Source organism: Oncorhynchus clarkii, unplaced genomic scaffold, assembly GCF_045791955.1.
Source record: "Oncorhynchus clarkii lewisi isolate Uvic-CL-2024 unplaced genomic scaffold, UVic_Ocla_1.0 unplaced_contig_792_pilon_pilon, whole genome shotgun sequence".
Lineage (NCBI taxonomy): Eukaryota > Metazoa > Chordata > Actinopteri > Salmoniformes > Salmonidae > Oncorhynchus > Oncorhynchus clarkii.
Window position 1 is genome coordinate 42,501 of NW_027258614.1, and position 21,312 is coordinate 63,812.

The following is a 21,312-nucleotide window of genomic DNA, read 5'->3' on the forward strand; positions in this document are numbered from 1 at the left end:
TGTCTCAGAGAGGATCTGTAGAAGATTTGAAGAGATCAGCTATGACTGCCTGTGGTCAAGGATGTGAAGGCTTTCTCCCTCTCTGACACATGATCCCAGAGCGCTCTAATTGGCTCACACATGCTCCCCGAGCACTCCGATTGGCTGAAGGGCGAAGTGGGCGGGACATGAGGTCATCAGTTCGTAAGCTCATGACATCATCAGACCTCTGATAGCCCCTGGGATAGATGCTGTGGTTGGTCGATAGCCTGAGGATGATTAGCCAGTTAAAACCCTAAAGCTGTGTCACTTAATAGAGGTCAGAGGTCACAAGGGCTGTGTCCCAAATAGCAATGTGGTCAGTTAGTGGGTCCATCGTGTCAAAAAAACCTGAACCAGTAACCAGGGGTCACATTCTGTAACCAGATGTCACATCCTGTAACCAGGGGTCACATCCAGTAACCAGGGGTCGCATCCTGTAACCAGGGGTCACATCCTGTAACCAGGGGTCACATTCTGTAACCAGGGATCACATCCAGTAACCAGGGGTCACATCCTGTAACCAGGGGTCACATCCTGTTACCAGGGGTCACATCCTGTAACCAATAGTCACATCTAGTAACCAGGGGTCACATCCTGTTACCAGGGGTCACATCCTGTAACCAATAGTCACATCCAGTAACCAGGGGTCACATCCTGTAACCAATAGTCACATCCAGTAACCAGGGGTCACATCCAGTAACCAGTGGTCACATCCTGTGTGAATCCCAAATAGCACATTATTCGCTATTCCCACTGCTTTAGACCACAGCCCTATTCCCTATTTAGTGCACTACTTTAGACCAGGGCCCTATTCCCTATATAGTCCACTACTTTAGACCAGGGCCCTACTCCTTATATAGTGCACTACTTTAGACCAGAGCCCTATTCCCTATATAGTGCACTACTTTAGACCAGGGCCCTATTTCCTATATAGTGCACTACTTTAGACAAGGGCCCTTAGGACACAGACAAGATATGACCCCTAGTTCCTAGTTCAGGTTGTTAACTCTTCTTCCTAACAGGAACAACATGCTAATGCACAGGAAGTGGGCTTTGAATGTCTTACAAGGGTATTACTGTAACCTTTATTTAGCAGGAAGTGGGCTTTGAATGTTTTACAGGGGTATTTCTGGGTATTTCTGTAACCTTTATTTAGCAGGAAGTTATGCTGTGCTGTGTTTACATTCTGCTTGGTATACCTACAATTCAATCCATGCATTAGCTATTGTTACTAAACTGTTATGAGCTCAAAGAGGACGTGCAACATGACTGGATTCCACAGGAGGGCGCCATCTCCCATGTTAATGTACATGTTGTAGACTATATAACTCAGCCATCTCCCATGTTGTTGTAGACTATATCACTCAGCCATCTCCCATGTTGTAGACTATATCACTCAGCCATCTCCCATGTTGTTGTAGACTATATCACTCAGCCATCTCCCATGTTGTAGACCATATCACTCAGCCCTCTCCCATGTTAATGTAGACTATATCACTCAGCCATCTCCCATGTTAATGTACATGTTGTAGACTATATCACTCAGCCATCTCCCATGTTGTAGACTATATCACTCAGCCATCTCCCATGTTGTTGTAGACTATATCACTCAGCCATCTCCCATGTTGTAGACTATATCACTCAGCCATCTCCCATGTTGTTGTAGACTATATCACTCAGCCATCTCCCATGTTGTAGACTATATCACTCAGCCATCTCCCATGTTAATGTACATGTTGTAGACTGTATCACTCAGCCATCTCCCATGTTGTAGACTATATCACTCAGCCATCTCACATGTTAATGTACATGTTGTAGACTATATCACTCAGCCATCTCCCATGTTGTAGACTATATCACTCAGCCATCTCCCATGTTGTTGTAGACTATATCACTCAGCCATCTCCCATGTTGTAGACTATATCACTCAGCCATCTCCCATGTTGTAGACTATATCACTCAGCCATCTCCCATGTTGTTGTAGACTATATCACTCAGCCATCTCCCATGTTGTAGACTATATCACTCAGCCATCTCCCATGTTAATGTACATGTTGTAGACTGTATCACTCAGCCATCTCCCATGTTGTAGACTATATCACTCAGCCATCTCCCATGTTAATGTACATGTTGTAGACTATATCACTCAGCCATCTCCCATGTTGTAGACTATATCACTCAGCCATCTCCCATGTTAATGTACATGTTGTAGACTGTATCACTCAGCCATCTCCCATGTTGTAGACTATATCACTCAGCCATCTCACATGTTAATGTACATGTTGTAGACTATATCACTCAGCCATCTCCCATGTTGTAGACTATATCACTCAGCCATCTCCCATGTTGTTGTAGACTATATCACTCAGCCATCTCCCATGTTGTAGACTATATCACTCAGCCATCTCCCATGTTAATGTACATGTTGTAGACTGTATCACTCAGCCATCTCCCATGTTGTAGACTATATCACTCAGCCATCTCCCATGTTGTTGTAGACTATATCACTCAGCCATCTCCCATGTTGTAGACTATATCACTGAGCCATCTCTCATGTTAATGTACATGTTGTAGACTATATCACTCAGCCATCTCCCATGTTGTAGACTATATCACTCAGCCATCTCCCATGTTGTTGTACATGTTGTAGACTATATCACTCAGCCATCTCCCATGTTGTAGACTATATCACTCAGCCATCTCCCATGTTAATGTACATGTTGTAGACTATATCACTCAGCCATCTCTCATGTTGTAGACTATATCACTCAGCCATCTCCCATGTTGTTGTAGACTATATCACTCAGCCATCTCCCATGTTAATGTACATGTTGTAGACTATATCACTCAGCCATCTCCCATGTTGTAGACTATATCACTCAGCCATCTCCCTTGTTGTTGTACATGTTGTAGACTATATCACTCAGCCATCTCCCATGTTGTAGACTATATCACTCAGCCATCTCCCATGTTGTAGACTGTATCACTCAGCCATCTCCCATGTTGTAGACTATATCACTCAGCCATCTCCCATGTTAATGTACATGTTGTAGACTATATCACTCAGCCATCTCCCATGTTGTAGACTATATCACTCAGCCATCTCCCATGTTGTTGTACATGTTGTAGACTATATCACTCAGCCATCTCCCATGTTGTTGTACATGTTGTAGACTATATCACTCAGCCATCTCCCATGTTATTGTACATGTTGTAGACTATATCACTCAGCCCTCTCCAACAGAACTATGTTTCACATCCACAAGAGGGCATGCATGTCACAATATCACAATATCTCAATATTACAATGTCACAATTTCTCAATATCTCAATATCACAATATCACAATGTCACAATATAATGATCTAGTGTGAATCCAAGATTGAACCCAGGTCTCACTGCTCTCTCTCTCTGTGGCTGGCGGGTCCTCTGAGGTCATGCCACCTCAGGGCCTGCAGACAGTGACATTAGAACTCCAAAATTAGCTCAGCCGTAAGGCTAATCACCTGGAAAAGAGACCAGTGGGGACTCATTGTAAGCAGCAGGACACCTGAGGTGACTGGAAACAGAAAGAAGGAATGAGGAAGTGTTGTGATGTCCATAAGGTTTGCTGTGAACTGCTCTTTCATTTCAATAGCAATCAAAGCTCTCCTCTCCTCTCCTCTCCTCTCCTCTCCTCTCCTCTCCTCTCCTCTCTTCTCTTATCCTCTCTTCTACACCCTCTCCTCTCTTCTACACCCTCTCCTCTACACCCCCTCCTCTCCTCTCCTCTCATCTACACCCTCTAAACCCTCTTCTCTACACCCTCTCCTCTCTTCTCTTCTCTTCTCTTCTCCTCTCCTCTCTTCTACACCCTCTCCTCTCTTCTACACCCTCTCCTCTCTTCTACACCCTCTCCTCTCCTCTACACCCTCTCCTCTACACCCCCTCCCTCCTCTCCTCTCCTCTCATCTACACCCTCTAAACCCTCTTCTCTACACCCTCTCCTGCCCTCCCCTCCCTCCTCTCCTCTCCTCTCCTCTCCTCTCCTCTCCTCTCCTCTCCTCTCCTCTCCTCTCCTCTCCTCTCCCCTCCCCTCTCCTCTCCTCTCCTCTCCTCTCCTCTCCTCTCCTCTCTCTCAGGTCCTCTACCGTCTAAAGGAGAAGGTTGAATATTCTGACAGGCAGACCAAAGAGCAGTCCGTGTTCCCCAGCCGCGACCTTCACCTGACCCCTGTCACCGTCCCACCCCCGGTCCCGCTGCACGCCGTCGGAGCCCAGACCCAGCCCCAGGTAGGTTGGAGCGCGATTAACTACAATTCCCATAATGCAACACATATTTGAAGCCCCAAGTTGTAGCATGATGTACTACAGTACCATAATGTTATGTGTAATACACCTGTATTCATAAAGAATTTCAGAGTACGAGTGCTGATCTAGGATCAGGTCCTGCCTGACCACATCATCCTATTCAATCTGATCTAAAAGACCAAACTGATCCAAGATCAGCTCTCTTACAGGGCAGCAGGTAGTCTAGCAGTTAGAGCAGTGGACCAGTAACCAAAAGGAACTGTCAAGGTGAACAATCTGCTGATGTGCCATTGAGCAAGGCACTTCAGGAGGGCGGCACTGAGCCTGTAAAACAACACATTTCACTGCCCCTACCCGGGTGTATGTGACAATAAAACATATGTCTTTCTACTGTGAGATGCTTTGTGAATACAGGTCCTGGTTTTATCTTTAATAAAGGAGTGTCTGAAGCTCAACTAATGCTGTCCCATCTTGTCATTATTTCCCAGGTCCTGGTTTTATCTTTAGTAAAGGAGTGTCTGAAGCTCAACTAATGCTGTCCCATCTTGTCATTATTCCTCAGGTCCCCTTCTCTAGCAGCATGGTCCAAGCAGAGCCAGCACCGCCTTCTACACCCACATCCATACCTCCACCCAGAGCCTGCCGTCCTCCACCCACCACCCCTGTCCCCATCCCTGTCTCCAGCTCCAGCTGTGGTCCTCCGCAGCTCCCCCCTGCCCACCAGAAACCCTGCCTGTCAGCCAGCCCCTCTCCCTTCAGGATGAAGCCTGCCGCGTGTCTCCAGGAGAGGTGAGTGAATACTGGTGGTGATATTAAATATGGACACTCAATGTTCATCTGTGTTGGACCAAACCGATGAGCGTTCTGTATAAAAGGACAAGGACGATTCTGGTTCTCGTCTCCTTGTAAAAAGAAGCATGAGCAGTGTGGGTTCAGTTGTCCACTAAATCATCTCACAATGATTCTGGGTTGAAAGACTGAAACCATGTAACCGTTTTGAAGTAGTCTATAGCCTCATTGTCCCAGAGCTGGAGGGTCTCTCAATAGCTGGGCTGTAGTCTATAGCCTGATTGTCCCAGAGCTGGAGGGTCTCTCTCAATAGCTGGGCTGTAGTCTATAGCCTGATTGTCCCAGAGCTGGAGGGTCTCTCAATAGCTGGGCTGTAGTCTATAGCCTGATTGTCCCAGAGCTGGAGGGTCTCTCTCCATAGCTGGGCTGTAGTCTATAGCCTGATTGTCCCAGAGCTGTAGGGTCTCTCTACACAGCTGGGCTGTAGTCTATAGCCTGATTGTCCCAGAGCTGGAGGGTCTCTCTCCATAGCTGGGCTGTAGTCTATAGCCTGATTGTCCCAGAGCTGGAGGGTCTCTCTACATAGCTGGGCTGTAGTCTATAGCCTGATTGTCCCAGAGCTGGAGGGTCTCTCTCCATAGCTGGGCTGTAGTCTATAGCCTGATTGTCTCAGAACTGGAGGGTCTCTCTCCATAGCTGGGCTGTAGTCTATAGCCGGATTGTCCCAGAGCTGGAGGGTCTCTCTCAATAGCTGGGCTGTAGTCTATAGCCTGATTGTCCCAGAGCTGGAGGTCTCTCTCCATAGCTGGGCTGTAGTCTATAGCCTGAATGTCCCAGAGCTGGAGGGTCTCTCTCCATAGCTGGGCTGTAGTCTATAGCCGGATTGTCCCAGAGCTGGAGGGTCTCTCTCAATAGCTGGGCTGTAGTCTATAGCCTGATTGTCCCAGAGCTGGAGGTCTCTCTCCATAGCTGGGCTGTAGTCTATAGCCTGAATGTCCCAGAGCTGGAGGGTCTCTCTCCATAGCTGGGCTGTAGTCTATAGCCTGATTGTCCCAGAACTGGAGGGTCTCTCTCAATAGCTGGGCTGTAGTCTATAGCCTGATTGTCCCAGAGCTGGAGGGTCTCTCTCAATAGCTGGGCTGTAGTGTATATGAGGTCAGGGCAGGGTTTGGTTGGATGTTGGCGGCCAATCAAGAACTGTCCTAGTGACACAAAGAACGGACGGATGGGGGAGAGGACAAGGAGGAGGGGGAGGGGTAGAGGGGGAGAGGAGGGGAGGAGGGGTAGGAGGTGAAGAGGAGAGGAGGGAGGGGAGAGGGAGAAGGAGGGGATGAGGGGGAGAGGAGGGGAAGGAGGGGGGAGGAGGCAGAGGAGGGGTGAGGAGAGGAGGGGGAAGGAGGGGAAGGGGTGAAGTCTAAAGTCTTTAATGTTGCTCTTCCTCTCTGGCTTGACTTTAGAAGAACACTGTAAGTGATGTCTGGGAAACTTTCCACTGCTGCTTTTAACTACACAGAGAGAGAGACAGAGAGAGAGACACGGAGAGAGACAGCGAGAGAGACACAGAGAGAGACACAGAGAGAGAACAGAGAGAGACACAGAGAGAGAACACAGAGAGAGACACAGAGAGAGAGACACAGAGAGAGACACAGAGAGAGAACACAGAGAGAGACACAGAGAGAGACACAGAGAGAGACACAGAGAGAGACACAGAGAGAGACACAGAGAGACACAGAGAGAGACACAGAGTGAGACACAGAGTGAGACACAGAGTGAGACACAGAGAGAGACACAGAGAGAGACACAGAGAGAGACACAGAGAGAGACAGAGAGAGAGACACAGAGAGAGACAGAGAGAGACACAGAGAGAGACACAGAGAGAGACACAGAGAGAGACACAGAAAGAGACACAGAGAGAGAACACACAGAGAGACACAGAGAGAGAACACAGAGAAAGAACACAGAGAGAGACACATAGAGAGACACAGAGAGAGACACAGAGAGAGACACAGAGAGAGACACAGAGAGAGACCACAGAGAGAGAACACAGAGAGAGACACAGAGAGAGACACAGAAAGAGACACAGAGAGAGAACACAGAGAGAGACACAGAGCGAAACTGGTTTGAAGACATTTGAAGGTTTTCATCGTGCGTTTACACCAAGCAGATTAGATGTTGTAGCTACACACAATCCCCAAATGAATGGCTGATACCAGCAGATTGTATCATGTCCCAGCAGTAAGTTGTGGGTTATGTTATCACATCCCACTGCACTCAGGTGAACTGTTACATGCTGGCCAGAGTCCAGAGGCATTGAGCCGTGGTATTTTCCCCCGACCTCTAACATCTGATTGTGTTTGGTGGCAGGTGTTCTCCGTAGAGTACGTGTAGAATGAGGGGTAGACCACCTCCTCTGCCTTAGTCTGAGGAAGGTGGGAACAGGGAGGAGCAGGAAGAGGAGGAGGAAAGGAGGAGGAGAAGGAGGGAAGAGGGGGAGAAGAGGAGGAGGAGGAGGAGGAGGAAGGGGGGGAGTAGGAGGGAAGAGGGGGAGAGGAGGAGGAGGAGGATGAGGAGGAAAATAAGGGAATGAGGAGGAGGACGAGAAGGACTGGAGAGGGGGAGGAGGAGGAAGGAAGGGGGGAGAAGGAGGGAAGAGGGAGAGAAGGAGGAGATGGAGGATGTAGAAGAGGAGGAGGAGGGAATGAGGAGGAGGATGAGAAGGATGGAAGAGGTGGAGGAGGAGGAAGGAAGGGGGGAGGAGGAGGAAGGAAGGGGTGGAGAAGGAGGAGATGGAGGACATAGAGGAGGAGGTAGAGGAGGAGGGAAGAGGACGTCTTGGTTCTTTCTCAAATAATCTTACCTCGATTGCTCACCTCCTCTCCTCACCTCCTTCTCTAAACCCATTGAAGGAGAAGGTACATAGCCCCTCCCCCTCTGACCTTCTCCTAGTATACAGTTGAGAAGGAGGTGAGGAAAGATGAATTGAGATTGAGGCCCCTTATGTCACAAGTCATCCTGATGTTTATAAGAAGGAAGTGAGAGAATGTTCCGGAACAGGCCTCTGTCAGGAATGTTCTTTATGTAAAACAATGAAGCAGGATAAAATGCAATGAGAGAGGGTTCATTTCACTGGCAGGTGTCTCATGGTGATAGATTTTGGGGGGGAATATTGTCAAGTGCTTTTGTAACATGTTGGAGTGCAGTTTGAGGATGCCTGATAACGCTCAGGTCTGGAACTGTAATGTCTATTTCCTCTATGTAAATGTAGGTTAGAATGTATATATTATATGACAGGAAGAAGATCATTAACACTGTCAGCATTATATATTTAATGCAATAAGGCCGGAGGAGGTGTGGTATATGGCCAATATAACACGGCTAAGGGTTGTTCTTAGGCACGACGCAACGCTGAGTGCCAGGATACAGCCCTTAGCTGTGGTATATGGCCAATATACCACGGCTAAGGGTTGTTCTTAGGCACGACGCAACGCTGAGTGCCAGGATACAGCCCTTAGCTGTGGTATATGGCCAATATACCACGGCTAAGGGTTGTTCTTAGGCACGACGCAACGCTGAGTTTCTGGATACAGCCCTTAGCTGTGGTATATGGCCAATATACCACGGCTAAGGGTTGTTCTTAGGCACGACGCAACGCTGAGTGCCAGGATACAGCCCTTAGCTGTGGTATATGGCCAATATACCACGGCTAAGGGTTGTTCTTAGGCACGACGCAACGCTGAGTTTCTGGATACAGCCCTTAGCTGTGGTATATGGCCAATATACCACGGCTAAGGGTTGTTCTTAGGCACGACGCAACGCTGAGTTTCTGGATACAGCCCTTAGCTGTGGTATATGGCCAATATACCACGGCTAAGGGTTGTTCTTAGGCACGACGCAACGCTGAGTTTCTGGATACAGCCCTTAGCTGTGGTATATGGCCAATATACCACGGCTAAGGGTTGTTCTTAGGCACGACGCAACGCTGAGTGCCAGGATACAGCCCTTAGCTGTGGTATATGGCCAATATACCACGGCTAAGGGTTGTTCTTAGGCACGACACAACGCTGAGTGCCAGGATACAGCCCTTAGCTGTGGTATATGGCCAATATAACACGGCTAAGGGCTGTTCTTAGGCACGACGCAACGCTGAGTGCCAGGATACAGCCCTTAGCTGTGGTATATGGCCAATATAACACGGCTAAGGGCTGTTCTTATGCACGACGCAACGCTGAGTGCCAGGATACAGCCCTTAGCTGTGGTATATGGCCAATATACCACGGCTAAGGGTTGTTCTTAGGCACGACACAACGCTGAGTGCCAGGATACAGCCCTTAGCTGTGGTATATGGCCAATATAACACGGCTAAGGGCTGTTCTTATGCACGACGCAACGCTGAGTGCCAGGATACAGCCCTTAGCTGTGGTATATGGCCAATATAACACGGCTAAGGGCTGTTCTTATGCACGACGCAACGCTGAGTGCCAGGATACAGCCCTTAGCTGTGGTATATGGCCAATATACCACGGCTAAGGGCTGTTCTTATGCACGACGCAACGCTGAGTGCCAGGATACAGCCCTTAGCTGTGGTATATGGCCAATATAACACGGCTAAGGGCTGTTCTTAGGCACGACACAACGCTGAGTGCCAGGATACAGCCCTTAGCTGTGGTATATGGCCATATACCACAAACCCCTGAGGTGCCTTATTGCTGTTATAAACTGGTTACCAACGTAATTAGAGCTGTAAAAATACATGTTTTGTCATACCCGTGGTATACAGTCTGATATACTACGGCCGTCGGCCAATCAGCATTCAGGGCTCGAACCACCAAGTTGATTATTTTAAACAATATACACTTAGAAACCTGAGTGGTGTCACTAACCACGCACATGCCATCTTCCTGTCAAGTAAAACAGTACGGAGTGACAGGCACCAGCAGCCCTAACCTGTGACTCCACTGCCTCTGAATAGACTGCCATTTGGGCTCAGACCACAAGAACAAAAGGGAAAGGCGTGACTCTCTGACAGGAAACTGGCTACTTCCTGAGCCGCCATGGGGCTGATTGTTGCAGGACTGCAGTTCAGAGTGGACACACAACACTGAATGTTCGGTCCAGACTGGAACAATTCCCTTTGGTCTGTGCTCGGCATTCAGTGTCAACAACTGAGAAAACAGAGATATGCTGGTCTCTGCATTGTTGAAGATTTTTGGCAAAATGGTCATCGAGATGTTACAATGGCTGAGCAGCCAGATGGAGAGAGAGAGAGAGACAGAGAGACAGAGAGAGAGAGACAGAGAGAGACAGAGAGAGAGACATAGAGAGACAGAGAGAGACAGAGAGACAGAGAGACAGAGAGAGAGAGAGAGAGAGACAGAGAGAGAGAGAGAGAGGCAGAGCGAGACAGAGAGAGAGACAGAGAGAGACAGAGAGAGACAGAGAGAGAGAGAGGGAGAGACATAGAGAGACAGAGAGAGACAGAGAGACAGAGAGACAGAGAGAGAGAGAGAGAGAGACAGAGAGAGAGAGAGAGAGAGGCAGAGCGAGACAGAGAGAGAGACAGAGAGAGACAGAGAGAGAGAGAGACAGATACAGAGAGAGATACAGAGACAGAGACAGAGAGAGACAGAGAGAGAGAGAGAGAGACAGAGAGAGAGACTATATACTGTATATATGCGTGCGTGTGTGTATTCTATAGCGGGTGTCAGGGGGTCAGGAAGACCTGTCTCTGTGGTGATTGGGCATTAGCTGGTGTCAAGGGGTCAGGAAGACCTGTCTCCGTGGTGATTGGGCATTAGCTGGTGTTAAGGGGTCAGGAAGACCTGTCTCCGTGGTGATTGGTCATTAGCTGGTGTCAGGGAGTCAGGAAGACATGTCTCCTTGGTGATTGGGCATTAGCTGGTGTCAGGGAGTCAGGAAGACCTGTCTCCTTGGTGATTGGTCATTAGCTGGTGTCAGGGAGTCAGGAAGACATGTCTCCTTGGTGATTGGGCATTAGCTGGTGTCAGGGGGTCAGGAAGACCTGTCTCCATGGTGATTGGTCATTAGCCAGAGTTTGTTCTTAACAGTTTGTTGTTGTTCTGGAAGCCCAGCCAACCGGGACCGGACGCCATATTTAACCCCCTCTGATTGGGCCAGGGTAAACAATGAGAAGGTGATTTGATGTGGGCGTGCGAATAGACCAAGACATGTTATCTTCAGGAGATGAGGAGGAACAAACAAATAGAATTTAAAGATAGTCCAGTCGAGTTCAACAATTGTTCCCTTGATTAGCCAGTTACAGTAATCTGTCGCCCATGTTGCTAGGCAGAATACGGTTTGTTTATGACCCGCATTCTGCCAATAGAAACACCACAGTAAGCCACTCTGAGAAAAGGCAGATCAACGTAGAACGAGGAAAAGACCATGTTAACATGTGTTTTGGTCCTGTAGGAGAGGCTCCAACGTCTCCCTGGTGCTGGACATGTCCTCCCTGGCCTCAGTGGAGCCCCTGAACTGTGGGGTGGTGACCCCCAGAGAGAGGGCCACTCAGGAGTACCTGCAGTCAGCCAGCCGGACCCTGTCCAGACAGCAGCTACGAGACGTGGTGCTCAACACACAGACGCTGCACGCAGAGTTTGCTGTGAGTGGAATGAACACATGCATGCACACACACACACACCACACACACACACACACACACACACACACACACACACACACACACACACACCACACACACACACACACACACACGCACACACACCACACACACACACAAACACACGCACGCACACACACGCACACACACGCACACACCATACACACACACACACACACACACACCACACACACACGCACACACACGCACACACCATACACACACACACACACCACACACACACACACAGCTACGAGACGTGGCGCTCCACACACAGACCCTACACACAGGGTTCGTCGTGAGTGAACAAAACGTCAACACAACCACTACACAGCGTTGTGTTCCTGTGGTCAACTACTTGATTAATCAACTCTGTTATTCAAGACCGGATAGCCTATTACATTTGTGTATGTGGAACAATCCACCTCAACATTTATGGGCTGTTTAAACCATTTGATTTAAATCAAATCAAATCAAATTTATTTATATAGCCCTTCTTACATCAGCAGACATCTCAAAGTGCTGTACAGAAACCCAGCCTAAAACCCCAAACAGCAAGCAATGCAGGTGTAGAAGCACAGTGGCTAGGAAAAACAACCTAGAAAGGCCAAAACCTAGAAAGACACCTAGAGAAGAACCAGGCTCTGAGGGGTGGCCAGTCCTCTTCTGGCTGTGCCGGGTGGAGATTATAACAGAACATGGCCAAGATGTTCAAATGTTCATAAATGACCAGCATGGTCCAATAATAATAAGGCAGAACAGTTGAAACTGGAGCAGCAGCACGGCCAGATGGACTGGGGACAGCAAGGAGTCGTCATGTCAGGTAGTCCTGAGGCATGGTCCAAGGGCTCAGGTCCTCCGAGAGAGAGAAAGAGAGAATTAGAGAGGGCACACTTAAATTCACACAGGACACCGAATAGGACAGGAGAAGTACTCCAGATATAACAAACTGACCCTAGCCCCCCGACACATAAACTACTGCAGCATAAATACTGGAGGCTGAGACAGGAGGGGTCAGGAGACACTGTGGCCCCATCCGAGGACACCCCCAGACAGGGCCAAACAGGAAGGATATAACCCCACCCACTTTGCCAAACACAGCCCCCACACCACTAGAGGGATATCTTCAACCACCAACTTGCTTCATGAGTTAAATTGTGTTTTTGTTTGTCTGTTTTTGTTTGTTTGTTTTTGTTTGTCTGTTTTGTTTGTCCGTTCAGGAAATCCCAATGAACTTTGTGGATCCAAAGGTGATGGACATTTCCAGTCATGGAACCAAAAACAGATACAAGACAATACTGCCAAGTAAGTATATTAGATTTTTAATATGTATTAGTTCATTAAGCATTAAGACTCGAGGGGGGTGTGGTATATGGCCAATATAACACGGCTAAGGGTTGTTCTTTAAGCACGACACAACGCGGAGTGCCTGGACACAGCCCTTAGCCGTGGTATATTAGCCATATACCACAAACCCCCAAGGTGCCTTATTGCTGTTATAAACTGGTTACCAACGTAATTAGAGCTGTAAAAATACATGTTTTGTCATACCCATATATGGTCTGATATACCACGGATTTCAGCCAATCAGCATTCAGGTCTGGAACCACCCAGTTTATAAGGACTAATTGACCACCCACAGAGCCACAACCTGTTGTGTGGTCCACAGACTAAGGCTATGGTGTTAATGTGAGGGTCAGTGTCGTGTCGCGGTAGATTAGGCTTGTCTATCTCACACAGCAGTAGTTCTGTCAACCTGTCACTGTCTGTTATTGTCAACCTTTGGGCTCACACACACACACACACACACACGAACACACACACACACACACACACACACACACACACACACACACACACACACACACACACACACACCAACACACACACACACACGACACACACACACACACACACACACACACACACACACACACACACACACACACACACGAACACACACACACACACGAACACACACACACACACACACACACACACACACACACACACGAACACACACACACACACACACACACACACGAACACACACACACACACACACACACACACACAACACACACACACACACACACACACACACACACACACACACACACACACACACACACACACACACACACACACACACACACACACACACATAGACACACATTCTCTGCAGCGCATGATATGTTGTTGTGTGCAGCATGTGTTTGGCTGGTCGACCTCTATGTAAGCAACACTGAATACAACCAAACATAGCCAACCGCCACAACCTCTCCTGGTCATACAGGAAGTGTTTTAGTGCTGCCCTGTCTGGTTGGTTAGCCTGGTGGACGGAGGTGGTCAAATATAAACCAAATGTCTGAGATGAGCTGTTCCTTCCTGATTCTTTAAACAGCCTCTAGGTGTGTCCCAAATGGTGTCCTATTCCCTAGTGTTCTGCCTTTAACCCTGTGGGTCCTGATCAAAAGTACTGCACTAACTAGGGAATAGGGTGCTGTAGTAGCGCACTAACTAGGGAATAGGGTGCTATAGTAACGCATTAACTAGGGAATAGGGTGTTATAGTAGTGCACTAACTAGGGAATAGGGTGCTATAGTAACGCATTAACTAGGGAATAGGGTGTTATAGTAGTGCACTAACTAGGGAATAGGGTGTTATAGTAGTGCACTAACTAGGGAATAGGGTGTTATAGTAGTGCACTAACTAGGGAATAGGGTGTTATAGTAGTGCACTAACTAGGGAATAGGGTGCTATAGTAGTGCACTAACTAGGGAATAGGGTGTTATAGTAGTGCACTAACTAGGGAATAGGGTGCTATAGTAGTGCACTAACTAGGGAATAGGGTGCTATAGTAGTGCACTAACTAGGGAATAGGGTGTTAACTAGGGAATAGGGTGTTATAGTAGTGTGTGTGTGTGTGTGTGTGTGTGTGTGTGTGTGTGTGTGTGTGTGTGTGTGTGTGAATTACATCATTCTGTAATAAAAAGACAGTTGGGTTGGAATGTTACTGTCTTCCCGTTCACACCTTGGAACGTTATCAGGCTTCCTGTCTGAACCAGCAGTCTTCCTTCAACACGCAGAGCACAGGGGTTGAGGTTGGGGTCTGGGGTTGAGGTCTGGGGTTGAGGTTGGGGTCTGGGGTCTGGGGTTGTAGTCTGGGGTTGAGGTTGGGGTCTGGGGTTGAGGTTGGGGTCTGGGGTTGAGGTCTGGGGTTGAGGTCTGGGGTTGAGGTTGGGGTCTGGGGTTGAGGTCTGGGGTTGAGGTTGGGGTCTGGGGTTGAGGTTGGGATCTGGGGTTGTAGTCTGGGGTTGTGGTCTGGGGTTGAGGTTGTGGTCTGGGGTTGTAGTCTGGGGTTGTGGTCTGGGGTTGAGGTTGGGGTCTGGGGTTGAGGTTGGGATCTGGGGTTGTAGTCTGGGGTTGAGGTCTGGGGTCTGGGGTTGTAGTCTGGGGTTGAGGTCTGGAGTTGTAGTCTGGGGTTGTGGTCTGGGGTTTGGGGTTGAGGTCTGGGGTCTGGGGTTGAGGTCTGGGGTCTGGGGTTGAGGTTGGGGTCAGGGGTTGAGGTTGGGGTCTGGGGTTGAGGTCTGGGGTTGAGGTCAGGGGTTGAGGTCTGGGGTTGAGGTTGGGGTCTAGGGTTGTAGTCTGGGGTTGAGGTCAGGGGTTGAGGTCTGGGGTTGAGGTTGGGGTCTGGGGTTGAGGTCTGGGGTCTGGGGTTGAGGTCTGGGGTCTGGGGTTGTAGTCTGGGGTTGAGGTCTGGGGTTGAGGTTGGGGTTGGGGTCTGGGGTTGTAGTCTGGGGTCTGGGATTTGAGGTTGGGGTCTGGGGTTGAGGTTGAGGTCTGGGGTTGAGGTTGGGGTCTGGGGTCGGGGATTGAGGTTGAGGTCTGGGGTCTGGTGTTGAGGTCTGGGGTCTGGGGTTGAGGTCTGGGGTCTGGGGTTGAGGTTGGGGTCTGGGGTCTGGGGTTGAGGTCTGGGGTTGAGGTTGGAGTTGAGGTCTGGGGTCTAGGGTTGAGGTTGGGGTCTGGGGTTGAGGTTGGGGTCTGGGGTCTGGGGTTGAGGTCTGGGGTTGTGGTTGGGGTCTGGGGTTGAGGTCTGGGGTTGAGATTGGGGTCTGGGGTTGAGGTCTGGGGTTGAGGTTGGGGTTGGGGTCTGGGGTTGAGGTTATGGTCTGGGGTTGAGGTCTGGGGTTGGGGTATGGGGTTGAGGTCTGGGGTCTGGGGTTGAGGTTGAGGTCTGGGGTCTGGGGTTGAGGTTGGAGTTGAGGTCTGGGGTCTGGGGTCTAAGGTTGAGGTTGGGGTCTGGGGTTGAGGTTGGGGTCCGGGGTTGAGGTCTGGGGTTGTGGTTGGGGTCTGGGGTTGAGGTCTGGGGTTGAGATTGGGGTCTGGGGTTGAGGTTGGGGTTGGGGTCTGGGGTTGAGGTTGGGGTTGAGGTCTGGGTTGAGGTTGGGGTCTGGGGTTGAGGTTGGGGTCTGGGGTCGAGGTCTGGGGTTGAGGTTGAGGTCTGGGGTCTGGGGTTGAGGTCTGGGGTTGATGTTGGGGTCTGGGGTTGAGGTTGGGGTCTGGGGTTCGGGGTTGAGGTTGGGGTCTGGGGTTGAGGTTGGGTTCTGGGGTTGAGGTTGGGGTTGGGGTCTAGACAGAAGACTTCAGACAGAACACTCCAGACAAAACACTCCAGACAGAGCAGTCCAGACAGAACAGTCCAGACAGAACACTCCAGACAGAACACTTCAGACAGAGAGGTCCAGACAGAACACTCCAGACAGAACACTCCAGACAGAACACTCCAGACAGAACAGTCCAGACAGAACAGTCCAGACAGAACACTCCAGACAGAACACTTCAGACAGAGAGGTCCAGACAGAACACTCCAGACAGAACACTCCAGACAGAGCAGTCCAGACAGAACTCTTCAGACAGAGAAGTCCAGACAGAACTCTTCAGACAGAACACTCTAGACAGAACACTTCAGACAGAGAAGTCCAGACAAAACAGTCCAGACAGAACAGTCCAGACAGAACACTTCAGACAGAACACTCCAGACAGAACAGTCCAGACAGAACTCTTCAGACAGAGAAGTCCAGACAGAACTCTTCAGACAGAACACTCTAGACAGAACTCTTATAGACAGAGAAGTCCAGACGGATCTCTTCAGACCGAACAGTCCAGACAAAACAGTCCAGACAGAACAGTCCAGACAGAGAAGTCCAGACAGAACCCTTCAGACAGAACTCTTCAGACAGAACACTCCAGACAGAACAGTCCAGACAGAGAAGTCCAGACAGAACAGTCCTGTTTGCAGTCACTAACATATCTATCTGATTCTAACAGCTGGAACCTCCAGTCACTAACAGATCTATCTGATTCTAATAGCTGGAACCTCCAGTCACTAACATATCTATCTGATTCTAATAGCTGGAACCCTTTAGTCACTAACAGATCTATCTGATTCTAACAGCTGGAACCTCCAGTCACTAACATATCTATCTGATTCTAACAGCTGGAACCTCCAGTCACTAACATATCTATCTGATTCTAATAGCTGGAACCTCCAGTCACTAACATATCTATCTGATTCTAACAGCTGGAACCTCCAGTCACTAACATATCTATCTGATTCTAACAGCTGGAACCTCCAGTCACTAACATATCTATCTGATTCTAACAGCTGGAACCTCCAGTCACTAACAGATCTATCTGATTCTAACAGCTGGAACCTCCAGTCACTAACATATCTATCTGATTCTAACAGCTGGAACCTCCAGTCACTAACATATCTATCTGATTCTAATAGCTGGAACCTCCAGTCACTAACATATCTATCTGATTCTAACAGCTGGAACCTCCAGTCACTAACATATCTATCTGATTCTAACAGCTGGAACCTCCAGTCACTAACATATCTATCTGATTCTAACAGCTGGAACCTCCAGTCACTAACATATCTATCTGATTCTAACAGCTGGAACCTCCAGTCACTAACATATCTATCTGATTCTAACAGCTGGAACCTCCAGTCACTAACATATCTATCTGATTCTAATAGCTGGAACCCTTTAGTCACTAACATATCTGATTCTAATAGCTGGTAACATATCTGTTGTCTCCTGTAGATCCACATTCCAGAGTGATCCTGAGGACCAAGAGCTCCTTCGACCCTCTCAGCAGCTATATCAACGCCAACTACATTAGGGTAAGTTATGCACACACACACACACACACACACACACCAATGCCAATTACAGGGTAAGCATGTGAGCCCAGGGACTGTTCAGGGTTCTTAACCATTGTTTGTGAACACATTGAATTCTGAACCCAAACCAAAACAGGTGGATGTTGTGTTTGTAAAACAACAGTGATCTCTTAGTTAGAGCCAAAATGGCACATGATAGCGCTCTCATAATGAACAGGTAAAAAACATTTCCTGAAAGTTGTCTGTACAGGAATGCATAGCCAGATTATAACAGATTAAAGTTGTCTGTACAGGTATGCATAGTTAGATTATAACACAGATTAAAGTTGTCTGTACAGGTATGCATAGTCAGATTATAACAGATTAAAGTTGTCTGTACAGGTATGCATAGTCAGATTATAACACAGATTAAAGTTGTCTGTACAGGTATGCATAGTCAGAATAAAACACAGATTAAAGTTGTCTGTACAGGTATGCATAGTCAGAATAAAACACAGATTAAAGTTGTCTGTACAGGTATGCATAGTCAGATTATAACACAGATTAAAGTTGTCTGTACAGGTATGCATAGTCAGAATAAAACACAGATTAAAGTTGTCTGTACAGGTATGCATATTCAGATTATAACAGATTAGAGATTAGAACGGAACTCATGAAACATAGTTAAAAAAATTTCATTCTATCACCCTGGATTCTAACTGGTCATCTTTAGTTTAGTTCATGCCTTCATATTTCATATTATATTATGCAGTCATATCCCAGTGTTGTTGAACTGATTGGTGTGATATAAGACTTGTTCCCTTTTTAAACAAACAAACAACTTCAGATTCTCCCTATCGGGTTTCTCCATCTTGGGAAAGAAAAGCGTAGCAGTGAGGCCAGGGGAGCGAGGACATTGTTTCTGTTGTTTCCATGTAAATCTATAGAGAGAACAGAAGGAGAGAGAGGGCAGGCCGGAGGAACTAGTGAACTCACTCTCTAATGACCCGTTGAGCTGCAGATACAATAGGGCCACTTCCCCTGTAGTCACTGCAGGAAGCTCAACTACTAGCATGACTTCACAATGGCACCCTGTTCCCTATTTAGTGCAATACATTCTGGTCAAAAGTAGTGCACTATATAGGGAATAGGGTGCCATATGGGACATAACACTCTCATTTTCTCTTTCACACCATAGAGGCTATTCAGACCTGCTGTGGTTTATCTCTCTCTGGACAGTAGCTAACACCATAGAGGATAATCAGACCTGCTGTGGTTTATCTCTCCCTGGACAATAGCTAACACCATAGAGGATATTCAGACCTGCTGTGGTTTATCTCTCTCTGGACAGTAGCTAACACCATAGAGGATATTCAGACCTGCTGTGGTTTATCTCTCTCTGGACAGTAGCTAACACCATAGAGGCTATTCAGACCTGCTGTGGTTTATCTCTCTCTGGACAGTAGCTAACACCATAGAGGATAATCAGACCTGCTGTGGTTTATCTCTCCCTGGACAATAGCTAACACCATAGAGGATATTCAGACCTGCTGTGGTTTATCTCTCTCTGGACAGTAGCTAACACCATAGAGGATATTCAGACCTGCTGTGGTTTATCTCTCTCTGGACAGTAGCTAACACCATAGAGGCTATTCAGACCTGCTGTGGTTTATCTCTCTCTGGACAGTAGCTAACACCATAGAGGCTATTCAGACCTGTTGTGGTTTATCTCTCTCTGGACAGTAGCTAACACCATAGAGGCTATTCAGACCTGCTGTGGTTTATCTCTCTCTGGACAGTAGCTAACACCATAGAGGCTATTCAGACCTGCTGTGGTTTATCTCTCTCTGGACAGTAGCTAACACCATAGAGGATAATCAGATAATTGGCCCAGCGTCGTCCGGGTTTGGCCGCGGTAGGCCGTCATTGTAAATTGGTTCTTAACTTACTTTCCTAGTTAAATAAAGGTTAAATAAAACAATTATAAAAAATATATAAATAGCAGCACACATTAAGACAGAAATACGAACACCTAATGAATGGGTTAGTGACTCTGCTGTCTAAACAACCTGTCCATTCATCATGCCTTAACAAGCTAGTCCCCAGTCTAGTGACGGTTTACAAAAACTATTTTGGTCCAGTCAAGAATTCCTGTGTACCAGTTTGATAATAGCCCTCCCTCCCTCCCTCCCTCCCTCCCTCCCTCCCTCCCTCCCTCTCTCTGACATCTGCAGGGTTACCTAGGCGATGAGAAGGCCTACATCGCCACCCAGGGTCCCATGATCAACACAGTGAATGATTTCTGGCAGATGGCCTGGCAGGAAGACTGTCCTGTCATCATCATGATCACCAAGCTCAGGGAAAAGAACGAGGTACGGGTGCACTCACTCACTCACTCACTCACTCACTCACTCACTCACTCACTCACTCACACACACACACACACACACACACACACACACACACACACACACACACACACACACACACACACACACACACACACACACACACACACACACACACACACACATCATGCTCAGGTAGCATCAGGCTCAGGTAGCATCAGGCTCAGGTAGCATCAGGCTCAGGTAGCATCATGCTCAGGTAGCATCAGGCTCAGGTAGCATCATGCTCAGGTAGCATCAGGCTCAGGTAGCATCAGGCTCAGGTAGCATCAGGCTCAGGTAGCATCAATCTCAGGTAGCATCAGGCTCAGGTAGCATCAGGCTCAGGTAGCATCAGGCTCAGGTAGCATCAGGCTCAGGTAGAATCAGGCTCAGGTAGCATCAGGCTCAGGTAGCATCAGGCTCAGGTAGCATCAGTCTCAGGTAGCAACAGTCTCAGGTAGCATCAGGCTCAGGTAGCAACAGTCTCAGGTAGTATCAATCTCAGGTAGCATCAGTCTTGATTTGTCATGCTGATCAAAGCTCTAATCAAATTACATTTTTAAGTATATTTATATGATTTATATGCTTTAGAATGACTGGGAGAAAAGTGATTTATTCTCAGGATGATTTTTTTTATTTTTAATACCCGGGAAAATATTCAACCCTAACACACACACACACACACACACACACACACACACACACACACACACACACACACACACACACACACACACACACACACACACACACACACACACACACAGGAACCCATAGATAGGTGTAAACAAATATGTACGTGATTCTACACATGTAAATTTGACAGGATCACATGACATAATCCTGTTTATCATGTAAATTTGACAGGATTACATGACATAATCCTGTTTATCATGTAAATTTGACAGGATCACATGACATAATCCTGTTTATCATGTAAATTTGACAGGATCGCATGACATAATCCTGTTTATCATGTAAATTTGACAGGATTACATGACATAATCCTGTTTA

General features: G+C 47.8%; 1 protein-coding gene across 1 annotated transcript in view; it reads left to right on the forward strand.

Moving 5' to 3' along the window:
- LOC139397641 (receptor-type tyrosine-protein phosphatase R-like) overlaps window positions 1-20,280 on the forward strand; it is a gene marked incomplete at its 3' end in the record, with an annotated part of 35,821 nt that extends 15,541 nt beyond the window's left edge. Inside the window, exons 5-10 of the mRNA XM_071144199.1 lie at window positions 4,143-4,292; window positions 4,873-5,099; window positions 11,529-11,718; window positions 12,957-13,041; window positions 17,850-17,929; window positions 20,143-20,280. Of these exons, the coding sequence (XP_071000300.1) occupies window positions 4,143-4,292; window positions 4,873-5,099; window positions 11,529-11,718; window positions 12,957-13,041; window positions 17,850-17,929; window positions 20,143-20,280 (870 nt within the window). The remainder of the gene's footprint in view (window positions 1-4,142; window positions 4,293-4,872; window positions 5,100-11,528; window positions 11,719-12,956; window positions 13,042-17,849; window positions 17,930-20,142) is intronic.
- Between the last annotated feature and the right edge of the window lie 1,032 nt (window positions 20,281-21,312).